This window comes from Solenopsis invicta, chromosome 7, assembly GCF_016802725.1.
Source record: "Solenopsis invicta isolate M01_SB chromosome 7, UNIL_Sinv_3.0, whole genome shotgun sequence".
NCBI lineage: Eukaryota > Metazoa > Arthropoda > Insecta > Hymenoptera > Formicidae > Solenopsis > Solenopsis invicta.
This window is the reverse complement of record NC_052670.1, coordinates 8602436-8616951: the sequence shown is the minus strand read 5'-3', so window position 1 is coordinate 8616951 and position 14516 is coordinate 8602436. Positions and strand designations below refer to the sequence as shown.

The window sequence follows — 14516 nt, the reverse complement described above, 5'->3', positions numbered from 1 at the left end:
TTTACTTTGCAGCGCTCTCGCTGTTGCACCAGAAACGTGACAATCCCTCGCTACGTAATCTTTCAGCTGCGCTAATCGTCCAAGTTCAATCAAGGCGCAGCGTCGTTCGATCGCCACTAAGCCATTTCTACCGTAATAGCGACATACTACTAGGATTTTATTACTTATTGTCCTCGTTAAAGTAGTTCGCACTTTAGTTCTGCGGCTTACGTTACGCGGTTTTCTCTGTCTTTTTTTTCTTCCTCGTTTCGAGATGACTTTCGGGCAGCTCGATGGGGAATCATTAAAACTTTCGCGTGGATCCGGGATGGGACGTGTAACGGTACTTCAAGAAGTAATAAGGCTTCGCGCGAGAATAATAAGATCTTGCACGCGAAGATAACGAAAGTAACTCGAGAACTTCCGGAGCCCGCCGGTTATCGCCGGCAGTGATTATTTCGATGTCTGCGAAGGTGGATCGAGGCTTCGACTCGAGAACTCGATCGACGCGCGTGGCGATCTAGATCTCACGCGTCCGCTAAAAGTTAACGATCAAAAACAAATATCTCGGAAACGTTTAAAAAATTTTTTTTTATTCAAAAAGTTGTAAAACGATTCAGTCTCTTAAAATGAGAAAATTTGTGATTGGCAGTATATCGTTAGAAATTTACTTAAAAAATAGACGTAGACGACTGTGTGTGTGTGTGTGTGTGTGTGTGTGTGTGTGTGTGCGCGCGCGCGTGCGTGTGCGTGCGTGTGCGTGCGTGTGTGCGTGCGTATGTGCGTGTGCGTGCGTGCGTGCGTGCGTGCGTGCGTGTGTGCGTGTGTGTGTGTGTGTGTGTGTGTGTGTGTGTGTGTGTGTGTGCCGCGACGTATTGACCAATGGAAAGTTATACGTCACAAACGTTACATCATCGTTGCCGGATTAATCCGCCGTTCACACATTCTACTTCGCGGCTATTGTGCTCCGACGGTAGACAACCACCGAACTTATAATCCTAAGCACGTTCCAGTCGCTGCTTTACAATTCACGACGTCCCCTGTAATCAGATCGCCCGACTCTCCTCCGACTCACCCGTCATTATTCCCTGAATTTAAAACGAGACCTACCTCTCTCAACCAGAGAACAACCGACCGGAAACGAAAAGCGTTCGTTCGTTCGTTCGGCAAAAGAAGAGGCGTTCTCCCACTCGCCCGAGTCATCGAGCATCGAACGCGTTTTCCCATTATAGATGTGAGCTCCAGTTTTTTTTATTTTTTTCCCACCTAGCGTCCCAAATCTCTTGCAGGCGACAGTTCTGCGCGTTACGCGGAGGCAGCAGTTCCGCGGATCCTCCGGCGGCGGTCGGCCCGGCGACGACTTCTTCAGGAGAGTAGGGCCGAGCAGAGTCTGACCGCTGATCTATAGAGGACCATCGGAACCCGTGCCGACGACGACGTGGACGACGGCGATCGTCACACAGTGGTGACCCGGTCGACCTCGACGTAACGCACAGAACTGTCGCTGTGTCAGCATATCACTTCCTTGCCGTCGATTATCGCCGTCTCGGAGGAGATGCTCTTCAGACGGTGCTGGGATATCGAGCGGCGGCCCCGCCGCCGGCAGGCCCGCCAAAGGATGCAGCAGATGACGACGATGACGGTGAGTATGACGAGGGCGCCCAGGGCCAGTTGCAGCGGTGGCAGCTGCAGCAGCACGGAACAGTGCGTTAGGGCCTCGTCGTAACCGGAAGGGCAGTGCGACACCCCGTCGCACCACAGCGAGGCGTTTATGCACGCGTCCAACTCCGGACACCGTTGCTCGCAGTCCCGCGACACTTGCAGGCCCGCCGTTGACGTCACCGACGGTCTGCGGGTCAGATGAAGGATCGATAGAGTTATATTGTTCCGCGCTGTGCGTGACGGCTTCTCGCACGTCCCACGATTCCCGCCCCCTTAATCGTCGACAGGTCGTCGGATATTAATTAAGGTGTTTTCCAGAGAAACGTTCGAGTGGCACGGCGCTATTGTACCTCCACGCGGCTTTCAAAGCCTCCTCGCGCGCTTCGCGCGATCAGAGATCGCGTGGGAGACTCTCCCAGGAGAAACTCCCGGATCGATTTATTGAAAATAAGGAAATTTGCGAGCCGCTGTTACATCCTCGTTAATGCGCATTTGGCAATACCTTAATTTTAACTTATCTTCATTCTCGACTCACTATCGGTTCATGTAATATTTCGTAGAATTGTTAACATAAGCATATTTCATTATGCATTTTTTTTTCTTGGAAAGTTTAAATTATCAATTTATCAGGAACGTTTGTTGCAAGCTAAACGTTAGTGAAAACTTTAGCTATACATTTTGTATATAGTAAATTGGCAAGAGCTCTTTCGCAACTTTCCGCAGGCGGAGATACACCGCGCGTATTTATTAAGACAATCTTTGTTTTTACGAGATTAATTATTGCAGGAGATTGCGAAAGTTACAGATAAATTACGGTGAGATTTAATGACGAGTTCTTCTTTTTTTTCTTTTTCTTTTTACGGAGAAGGTCACTTTTATGAAGACTCTATTAATTATCGGTCTCTGCCGCGCTCGCCGTCGCGAGTACTCCGTTCATTCCAATAATTCTCGTAATTGACATAATATCCGTGACCCATATAGATATATCAGACTCTTTGCATTTTACTCTTTCGTTCTTTGACATTCTATCTATAGAGACGTGTTGTTATTACGTACCTTCTAGTGAGCTCCAGCCACGTGACCGTGTAGGTAGCTGGCTCTTTCACGATGAACTCCACAGCGATAGTCCTGATCGGGTCCTCTCCCGGCGTGATCGCTTTGCCGCTGACGGCCCAACCGTCGCTGAACACCTCCACCACTTGGTGCCTCGAGTCAGCAGGTTTCGGACACACCGACACGCGAATCGCCGCGCCCGTGTGCACGATGATGCGATTCTTGGTCGCGCACTTTGTGCTGTTCGATACGATGACTCCGTCCATTTTTACGTATAAATACTGTCCCGGGCCAGGATCGATCAGCCACGGCTGGTTTTCGCAGTTTTTCTGTCGGGATGATAAAGTATTGAACCATTAGAAGTTGCAAGGCAACTTTTTACCCAAGGTACTTTTTTATTTGTTGTTGAAAAACTGAATTCACGTTTTTGAACAATTGTGCGTTACAAAAAATTGATGATTATATATTACGATGCTTTTTCATAACTGGAAACCAAACTGTTATTTGACTTATTAAAATTTCTTTCAAGTATCGCAAAATTTTTTAATAATTAAACGTTTTGCGTTTTTTTTTTAAGATGGCTAAGACTGATTTCAAGCGACAATTTTTAATAGCTTTGCGTACGAAGCTTCTCACGTTTACCTCGTCATCGTCGGTCGGTGGCGTGTATTTAATTTCACCGGAAGGCCCCCTGACTCTACGTTTCTGCATGCAAGGCATCGTCTTGACAAAGTCCCAGGTGCCCTCGAAGAAGAGAGTGTTGTAATCATCCAAGGCGTCCATAGATAGAACGGTGAAATGTACCTCGGCGATATTAGAGGTAGATTTGATATTGATGGGTAGCGATCGATTCGAGCAGAGACAATCTCGTTGGATGGGCGGCGCATTTGGCCAGGGTAAATCGAGCACCTGTAAACAGACAACGGAGAAATGCTTCTAACCCGCCTTTATCCTCGTATTTATATCGAAATCGTTCATAATTTATCGTTTGTCTTTTGTTTTTATCAAGTTAAAGAAACTAATCTTGAAACTGTCGCTATTATTTCTGGAAAATGCTTCGCAATTATTAAATGAAAAAAAATTTACGTTTTCGGATAGCCGTCAAAATTGAACCTTGAATCGATATATCGTGATATTAAATTGCGATTCTAAAACCGTGTTCCATCAATCTTGTATCCTCATTATCAAATACCGAGTTAATAAGATAAATTGCGGCACATACGCCTGTGTCTGATTTATGTCGGCATAGACTACTTAGAAACTTTGAAGCCTGTCGGTTTACTTCGGTTTACCGTGTTTGGATTCGGAGATTGCTGATACATGCTATCTCAAAGCCATCGTTAATTGCGCGATCAAAGCCACCTGTTAGTACTTCTATATAACTTCCATTGTATCTGTAAGTTGTCACTCGTAAATTTTCAGGATAACTCTCGGCTCACAAAAGGTTATTGTAATTTAAAATATCCAATGTAATATAAGAATTCCCCTTTCTTTTTCGTATATACATTGTCAAGTTTCGTAGGTTCAAGCAGAAGTAATATCAAATGTATACAGGGCGTACAATGTCCCAACGAATCGAGGATTTCATAAGGTGTATCGATTCGGCGAAGTTTAATTTTCGCACGAGGGATGGTACAATAGGTTTGGCGCGAACTAATTGCAATTACTAGAAGTTTCAATTACGCACCTTAACCGAGAAGTTCTCGGAGTCGACGCAGAGCAGCCTATTGAAATTGGAGTTGCCAACGTTGCGGCAGGTGCGATTCCCATTGAGGAGCTTGTTGAACCTCAGCTTCACCACCTCGTCGTGTTCTCCTTCGAAGCGGTACACGCAGCTGCAAAACCAGTTTTGGCCTGCACTTTCAGTACTTAATCGAATTTACACGCCTCACCGGCTAGGCAAAGGAACGGGTTCAGCGATCGATACTGCAGGAAGATTACAAGGAGCGTCGAAGGTTGGACGCTCGTTAATCGGAAAGCGACCAAAGTGATTCTACCAGGGGTGGATCATGGCAACATACAACCATCATTACCATGTTCTTGGGATCTTTTCGGATACTGCGGTTGGATTATCTCGCTTGGAGAACATTTCTGCCTTTCATTACTTGGATTGAAAATGAGTCTTTTAGCGAATGCAAATAGCATTAGTAAAATCGAATAAAATCGATTTTATGTCTCGTCGTCGACGTACACGGAAGTGATTTACATAAGAGCTTTGTCATCGAATATTTATTTGCATGAAATTTTTAGAAAACTTAGTCGTACATTGATGTTCCACATATATATCTACTAGAAAATTCTAGTAGATTGTACGAAACATACATTTTCTTCGTGACACACATTTCTAAAGCAATACGTAAGAAAATGATAAATAAGGTAAAAACGTAGATGTGTGTTACCCCGAATGTTACGACAGAAATTCTGATTTGCTGGCAGGAAGACCTCGGTTTAACGGCGTGAAGTTTCTTTTACGATTGTCGTAAAGCCGCAGTCTAACTGATATTTTATCGGGATTGTGGAAGATTCGATCCTGCGGATAGTAATAAAAGGACGGCGCACAGAATACGAGAGCCGTCGAAGATGTGACGTATATGTTCGCTCTATAGATGCGTGCTTCACTGCACTCATCTCAGTGAGATGCATTTGAGCGACGTATAATAAAGTTTTCACGAAAAGATGTTGGGAATTTGGGACAGAATAGTTTGATACATATAGCAACAAGTTTATTATGGGAAATTCGTCTCAAATATCGATTATCAATGAACGTCGAATTAATAGTTCACACGAATTTGATTGGGAGAAAAAAGTGGAAAATAATCTCAATAAAAGACTAATATTAGAAACGATACATATAAAAGATCAGTTTAATATTATCTGCAAACTGATACTGAACTGCTCGATTTGTTACACAGAAAATAAAATATTCCTCTGCTATAGACAATCACAGTTTGCTAAAGCTATATTTGTTGTCGTAACTATCATTTATAAATTATAGCAAAACGATTTGCTGTTTCTAATACATAAATAAAGTAGCAAAATATGCATGTCTATTAGAATCACATTGTCTAGCAACATAAAAGTAATTATCGGACCTATCGATATTTGAGACAGATAATACATATATTGTGTGTGTGTGTGTGTGTGTGTGTGTGTGTAATTGGTAGATAATTAATAGTTAGCTTGAATACACTTTTAGTTACAAAGTATATTTCGAATGTAGCAAATATGTTTTGTAGCTAAACTCGTGTATTAAGCAGCTAAACATTTTCAACTAAATAATGTAGGTGTCACAAATAAGATATTAGCTGTCTATGTATTACAATTGTAATTTAGTTACCATACGCAGCTTTTATCTACTTTTTTTTCTGTGTACGAACTAATTTTAGCAAAATCTGAATGTGAGTTTTTTGATTTATCTATGTTTTATAATAAATGGCCTCAAATGACGGTATAACCTTTGTTTAAAAACAAAAAAAAAGGGAAACCTGTGTATATAATAATCCGGTATGCAAAGTTTTAACATTGTCTCGCAAATCAACATAAGGCCATATCCGTGTACATGTGATCTTTCTTTCATTTACGTAAGTGTTGCTTTGTAGTTTTATCTGATTTTGACAATCCGATTTTAATATTTGACTTTATTATTTATTCCAATTATTGATAAATTACTATTTAATTGAATGATATATATTCGCTTGAAATTAACTATGATTTTACAATCACTTTGTAAATTATAACAATCACGATGATATTTAACGGTTTGACACACGCTTTAATGGGAATCAAGAATTTCATCAAAATGTGTACTGAGAACGATTCGAATTAGGATTGAAATGAATGTACGTTTAAATAACATGTATTATATGTATTGATTAGTTTAACATTTAATAACTCACGCACAAAAAAAAACAGTGTTGCAGACTTAGACAAATAATTTTTGTGAATTTATTTATTATGGGAATCACACAGGGTGAATGCCTAACCAGAAGCTAATTTAAATTGCATTTTACCTATTTTCTACATTTTTAAATTTAAAAGATATTTATTTAATCTGATTCTGTTAAAATCGAGATTCAATATATTCATAATTAAAGTATAAATATAAGTTGATCATCAATGTATCGTAAATATCACAGTAATTTTTTTCTAACGAGAATAGCCAATGTAAATAATAAATATCGATGTTTTGATTACGTAATGCACATTATAAACGTTTTCAATTACCGTTTAACATGGGGGATATGCAGTTTTGATCTCAGCTTCAGTTTCGAAATATGCCATTTCGTCGATCACGAAAAGATATGAGAGAATGATAGAATTTACGAACCGATCTACGATACAATGATCTATTAATAACGGGCTTGTTAACAATAGGCCGAATTCACGAATGATAACGAATTGACGATATCATAATCGCGTCATTATATCGTTGCATTAGCTTTCACGACGGCATTCTGAATAGATATAACCCCTCGTAAACGACAAACCGTAATATCGAATTGTCCCTATAATACAATCAGCGAGTGAATAATCACGATATTACGTTGGTCGACAGAGCTACACAATCATGTTGTAAATTTTATTGTAAGTTTCAAGATGTAATATCCATGTGTTTGGCAAGTACCGAAGTTAATAACTGGAAATCTCGATGCATATCTTCGTCGTGACGACATTCAAGAGGTGGAATGTCTCTTCTTATTTGGAGATCTTGTATCTCTAATTTGCTACTGTAGTAGCGAATATAGCTCTCTTACCTTATATTCTTCGACCCTCCACGACCGTATAGGAATATGTCGCGCGGTCCTTGGAATTTACGATCTGAATAATGGTCTCGATTCCGACTATAGAAAACGCGAGAACATGGTCCACTGCCGTATGGATCGCCATCCTGGTGAAGATCGACGAATTCGTACATAGCGCGAAAGTTTACGGGTCTGGAAAAAAGATAAGGTACCAAGCTTATTAATTTATATTAAGTCAAAAGTTCTAGAAAAAAATTAATGTTTTAAATTAAGAAGATTTAGAAAACGACAAAAATAAGAATCACTCCTAAATTCATTTTTTTTTTTTTTAGAAAAGGATTCTTCTTTTAAAATAAAAATCGTTTCGTTGAATACATGTTTCAAAATATTTTTGAATTTTTATATTATAAAAGTCTTCAAATAATGGTTATAACAGTTCGAAAAGGATACCAAGCGAAATGACTATAAAAATCAAAACTTTTTATATATGAATATATGAATATACTTTTAAAAAAAACTTTGATTTTTTTATGTCAAATATATTCACAATCGTGTAAAAAAATACTACGTGAAACGAACACTGCACGTAAATGCGATAAATGGTTTTCGCGTGGTTTTTTTTTACGCTGTTGAGAATCGCGTAAATGGAGTCTGCCGGCATAAAAAAATTAAAAATTTTCAAAGGTCAGAATTTGATTCAGCAACTCAAAAACTGAAAAAAACCGCTTTTACTAACTTGTTACTAACGGAGATAAAATTCGGTCTATTTTACGTATTATCCTTTGTTATCACTTGTGCAGATAAGCTTATAATATATACTTTCCATAAGCCAACTAAAAAAAAGTTAGACGTAACCAGTACAACCAAGTAAGAATTTTTGGTTCACTGATATACAGAATAATCTCAATAAATACCACAAAAAGATATATTTTCTGACCACGTAAAACCGAAACTGCGTATAAAAAGTATGGTTTAAACGGAGAGATTATTTACCGTGCAAGGAAACACGCGTACAAAAAGTTCCGCGTAAATCAAGGGATGAGTGTATATTTTATTAAATATCTTTATTTTTTAAAGATCTTTCCTAAAATACTTTCCTAAAAAAAATTTAGAAAAACGTATCTTATTTTTATCGTTTTAGATATATGTATCTTTAAAATCTGATTTAAAAAAGTACAATAATTCCGAGCTTTATAAAACTAATTTATTATTTAATCTGCAGATTAAACAATAGAAAAACTGTGTAAATACCGTGACCATGTTTTCTTAGAGAAAATAAAGGACAGATCTGAGAATTTTTAAATTCTTTGTTCATACAAGTTTCAAAACCATTATATCACTGTCAGAGATTTGCGTTACATTTTCTTATGCAGTATATTAAAATGAGACACTGCGTAGTTTCCTATAATTTGAAACTGGTTCGATTATGGTTGAAACAAATCCTTAATTTAAATTTGAAATAAGCTTGACATAATAAAAAATGAAAAGTAATTTAATGCAATAAGATGATTGGTAAAACTCTATAGCTAACAAATTGGTGTTCGTAATAATTATATTGCATTAATATTTGCAGAGTTTATTTTAAGAGAACAAAATATAAATATATTTCACGATCCCCTCTTTTCTTCTGTATTATTATTATTCGACATTATTGGAACGCTGATTAATAAAGAATTATTTGAATATTGTTAAAAAATAAAGGACAAAAAATCGAGTTTTGAAAGAATAAATAAATCTACAAGCTAACTACTTAAAATAAAGGACCGTACTTTACAATAAAATACGTATACGGTCAATGTGTGCATAAATCTCTCTCTCTCTCATAGCGACACGCGACGTCTCCAACCTTGTCGAACAACGAGTTAAACTCGGGAATGATGAACTTCGCGCGGGAATGTATGTATTAACGTAACAACACAGCGCGAGAAAGGGTTAATGCACGCCGCTGTCCGGCGCGGGTTCGGTGCACTGATGAAGATCGACGAACCCCAGCGGATTGTATGAAAGGCGGCGGGCCTTGAAGAGAAACGTTGCACCGGCGGTTGCGCGGCGGGGATGTTATTAAACCGGCTCGAGCTTATTATAAAGCGTCGTGCGCCGCGCGCGCCGGTAGGCTTCACTTCGCGCGGAAAGGATTAACTAGACCGTGTGATGCATCCGCATTGCGCGTCACTCACCGTCGGCTATCACGCCTCAACACGCCGCGTCCACACACGTCGATAGGCACGTGCGAAAGGAGGGAAAAAAAAGGAGATGGCTGGAAAGGGAGGCCGACGACACGACGACGATGCGGATACTGCCGACGGACGTGGCGTGATAAACGGATGTAACGCGTGCGAAATGTGAATCGGAGTGTGTCACCGTGTGCGGGAACGCCGCGCCGTGGTGAACCGAGTCTCAATTATTCATCGGCAAACGCCGATCTGGATCTTTATTCGCGTTGAACGCTCGGCGGGATTATATCGTGCGCGAGCACGGCGGAAACAACGGGGACGGGGGCGAATGCCCCGCCGATTAACGCCACAAAGACCCGATGTAATCGCGATTTAATTACCATTCAGCGGGTGGAGAGGTGAACATTTTTACGATATACATGTATTTGCGCGCGAATATTGCACTTAATTCCTTTCATTTTTAATAACTGTTCTGTTAATATTCAATTTGCTTTTAGATTGTCAGCCCTTTCTCTCTCTCTCTCTCTCTCTTTCTCTCTCTCTCCCCCATTTTGTAAATTAATTGTCCGAGCGCAAAAGCTTTCTATGAAATACATGCTAATTCATTACATTTAAATTAACATCCATGAATGGGCATTACAGCGCAGTGTAGGTGCGCACCAGCCACCAATTGGTACGCAAATACGTGAAATTTTGCCAGGTCCGCTCCTTCCTGCATTATTAAAATTCGCATCTTTGTCATGCGCGACACGCGAGTTCATTTAAATAACTTTTATACTTGCGGAGCAACGAATCAAGAGATAAATGTTACACCTTTCGCGAACAAGGAAAGAAGATGGAGGAGGAGGAGGAGGATGGAAAGAGCTGCGTATAAAATTAAGCAAATGAGATGTGGAGGCCGCTGTCGCCGCTGTCGCCGCGTGTCTCGGCATTTCTCTAAATTTCGCTATCTTCTCAGAGCGAGGGAAAGGATGGGAGAAGGGAGGGAATCCCTCATGAATAATCTATTGTAGGTAACGGAGAAGAAAGAGAGAAAGAGAGTGTATGCGTGTGTGTGTACGTGTGCGCAGCATCACGCTGCAGCGAGCGAATGAAACGTGCTACCGTGGCAGATATTGCACATCGTATTTCTATAAAATGTTCCCGCATACTTCGCTTGTAACGTTCCGGCTACGATTCGATACGTCTCGGTGTTGTAAACGAATCGAATAAAACGCGAGATTACAAGAGGCGCAGCGCCTTTTAAACGTTCTGCCATTCGCCGATATGGATCGCCGATACAGATCATCCCCTCGACAATTTTCCGGCTGTACTTATTATTAGTGTCCCTTTACTTGATTAGTTTCTCGGTTAGAACAGAGAGGCAATCCAAAGATGTTTCACAGGTTACTTTCGATTTTTCGAATTTTACCAGTTGCATTCGCGGTGCTCTTTTCAATTTTTACTATCCTTCCTGCGAATGTCTTTTGAAAAGTGCTCAAATGACGATCGGAGTAATTATGTTAGAAGATTAATATAATTCTTTAACAATGCATTAATGACATATTTGTCACTTAGCAGTTCAAATTTCTAGGATATTAATCAACGAATGAGCTATGGAAATTATGTAACTTTGCAAATAGGTATTAAAAGTTTTAAGTAGATTAGTGAATCCGATTAAAATCAAACTAGAACATAAGCTTAACTTGGGCATTAATTCCACTTTTGCTAGTTTTAAAAATGAATTGAATGAATTACAGTAATGAATTGCAAAAAAATGATCGCAATTACTATAATTGATAGTTTTATTTTCGATGCCAACTATATAGTTATTTTAACTATGCAAGTTATAGCTGTTAGTCTATTACTGTATAAATAGTAAATAAATGTTTAAAAAATAATTATATTCTATAAATTATAATTGAATTTATTATAAGAAAATGTTTATTTTAGTTCTATTTTTATTTTATGTTTAATTTATTTTATTTTTACCATTTGTATTATTTTACTATATTAATCGGGATTGTGCATTTACGCGTAAAATACAAATAGTCTTTGTTATACATAAACAACATAAAAGCTAGTAGACTACGTAATTTATGTAGAAAATGTCATCCAAGTAAACTATAATAAATAAGCTATATGGAATGGAAGATTTGAATATGAAGATTGGATATATCATTTTCTTTAACTTTTTAATTTTTAATATTATATATTTTTATTATTAATACTAAAAATCATATATGTTATTAATTTTAAAACTTAATTACTTTTTTCTATATTGTGCTCTGTATTATCCAATTTACAATAGTTTACGTGCTTGAATTGTCTACATGGAAAAGATTCGTGTAAACATCACGTATTGTTTACGTATAAAACCTGTGTAGACATAATTTTGATATATACGTAGAACTCTGATATTAATATTTAAAAATATCATAATTTATAGTAAAATGTTTTGGTAGAATTATAAGATAAGGTTATTATTACTAAAGTTATTATTGCTAACATACTAGTAATAAAAATGCAGCTAATCATAATTAATTTACCATGCAATTATAGTCACAAATACCAATTACTTTTCTTTCAAGATATATCTTTAGTTTGGAATTTATTTAATAATTTAATTATGTTTCCGTAATAAATATAGCGCTGCTGGAAACATCATTGAATTATTAAAGAAATTTCAAACTATAAGATATTGTTTGTTTATCAAGTAATACAAAAGATATACGGAACGTTACAATAGAAATTAACTTACCTGAGCGCTGTCGACTCGATCATGCGCATCTCTATAGTCAGGCTGCTACCGGAGGAGACGAAGCTTTCTACCAAAGAGCACGGACGACTGGTATTCTGCAGAATAGCATGATCGCAGGTCTTCGGAACTTTGTCCTTGCAATATCTCGCTAGCAATGTGGTATTGCTCGAGGGACGTGCAAGAACAGGCTGAATCGGATCGCCCATTCTTTCGGCGTAACGTTGACGTTCTTTTTCACTGAAACAAACGTTGAACTTTTAGTACCTTTCGTAAACCGTGACCGTTTTTAGCAATGAAAAAAAAATCAAGACTTGGAAAATCAATTAACTATTCAGTTAACTATTAATAAATGAATAAGAGAGACGAAACTGTTACAATACTATAAAATCGACAAGATACTTAATAATCAAAGAAAACAGAGTAAAATGTAATCTGAAAGTGGAGTCGACTCAGAGATTTTAATAATTTTAATGTTAAAATAAAACAAGATGAATCAAGATGGAAACTACTCCTCGAGCTACAGACCGGCTTATTATCGTTTACCAGGCAACGTCGTTGCACTCCGACAGTGGCATCAACTCGCCGTCCCAGACCATCAGCGTCGTCGAGCAGTCCTCGTCGGTAGTAGACAGACTGGTTCCCACGTGGAATTTGAGGATAGACAGCCAGACGCGAAATTGCGGCTGCGGCGGTCTCGGGGCCGGTCTTCTCCACACGGCGCCGGGTCTCTGCTCTGGAAACTTGGGTAACGGGCGCGGTGGCGTCGGACTCGGCAGAGTGGGACCGGCGCCGCGAAGATGGTACAGACAGGTGCTGTTCCTCGGTAGCGAGTGACGGGGCGACGCCAGGATACCGCCACCGGTGCCCCTCAGCCAAAATTCGCAACGCTTACTTTTAGCGTAGGTCGGTGATTCGGCGTCCACGAACGTGACCTGGAAGCCGAGACGCGCGTTTCACGTTGCGTGCAGTCTCGGCGGGGCCGGGCTTCGCGTCGTCGATTCACCACCCTTCCTTTCGTCGAAGGGGTGAGTCCGAATTGCCCGAGCGATCGCGTGTTTGCAGTTCTATCTGATGCGAATGCATTCGCCGCGGTGTGTCGTTAGGAAATTTTATACGGGATAATACGAGTGCCGGTGATATCGTTGTTTTTTACGAGCGGGGGTTCGTTGGATCCGATGAACGAGATAAAGTGAGCACCTAAACTCTTGGATTTTCAATAATAGACGAAAAATAGCGATTTGTCTCAATATTTTAAAGAAAGGTGAGGTGGTATAGAAATTTTCCTCGCTTGTTATTTTATTGTTTTAATAGAACGATAATTAATGACAGAACATAAACCAACGCGTGAAAACGCAATTAATTAAAGAACCTTAATAGTTATAGCTTAATAAATCTTAGTGCTGATATTTTCTGTGTGATATCTTAGCAAATTGCGCGCCAATAAATTTTTTGTTCTTGGAACAAAGTTCTAAGTTGAACGAGAATATCGAGATGTTAAATCAAAAATCAAATTTGATAATAACGACACTAACAAGCGTCTAACACGACAATGATGCAATGACTAATTAATTAATTAGCGCGTACACGATGAAATATCCGCGTCAAATTTCAAATCATTTACATTTCAAAATTCCGTCTTCCTAAAGTGTCATGTTTATGCACAGCTGAAGCATCGAATTTTACGGGTGATTAAGTAGGAACGGACGCGTTAGACATTAATTAAGCTGGCCATTATGCAATTTATGGGGTGAGCTTCCACGTACTTGCACTTCTAATTGAAACCCATGTAGGGAATGGGGCGGCGTCGGATGTAAGAAGGTGCCATAAGGAGAGGTAGTAAACTCCACGAGGATTTCCGGGCCGCTGCTGATGGCCTCCGGCACCGGCTCCCCGCCGCCACAAAATTTTAGGATCACCGGCTCCCTGGTGGTGTATCCGTCATACACCGTTACGTAGTCCTATAAAGACAAATTTCTCTATCTCGGAGGAATAGACGAGCATAATTCCACAATAAAGTTTCGTATACAGATCAAGTTTCTACGATCTACGATCGCCATGAGGATCGATCTAATTTTCACAGCGATATTTAGTTCGTTAAGTTATCACGATGGGTGAATGGCGATGCGGTGATTCTGGCTAAGTTATGTCAAAGTTTAATATAATGAA

At 39.3% G+C, this 14516-nt stretch overlaps 2 protein-coding genes across 7 annotated transcripts in view; one reads left to right on the top strand and one right to left on the bottom strand.

Annotated features, from left to right (window-relative positions):
* LOC105201658 overlaps window positions 1-14516 on the top strand; it is a 54415-nt gene that overhangs the window by 14326 nt on the left and 25573 nt on the right. The window lies entirely within an intron of this gene.
* Window positions 783-14516, bottom strand: part of LOC105201659 — a 164567-nt gene continuing 150833 nt past the window's right edge. For all 6 annotated transcript variants that reach the window (XM_039451927.1, XM_026136582.2, XM_039451929.1 and 3 more), the window contains 8 exons: window positions 14114-14308; window positions 12894-13282; window positions 12351-12587; window positions 7449-7628; window positions 4382-4529; window positions 3337-3603; window positions 2698-3023; window positions 783-1828 (listed from right to left, as the gene is read on the bottom strand). In XM_039451927.1, coding sequence (XP_039307861.1) covers window positions 1489-1828; window positions 2698-3023; window positions 3337-3603; window positions 4382-4529; window positions 7449-7628; window positions 12351-12587; window positions 12894-13282; window positions 14114-14308 — 2082 coding nt within the window. In that variant the 3' untranslated portion in view covers window positions 783-1488. The remainder of the gene's footprint in view (window positions 1829-2697; window positions 3024-3336; window positions 3604-4381; window positions 4530-7448; window positions 7629-12350; window positions 12588-12893; window positions 13283-14113; window positions 14309-14516) is intronic.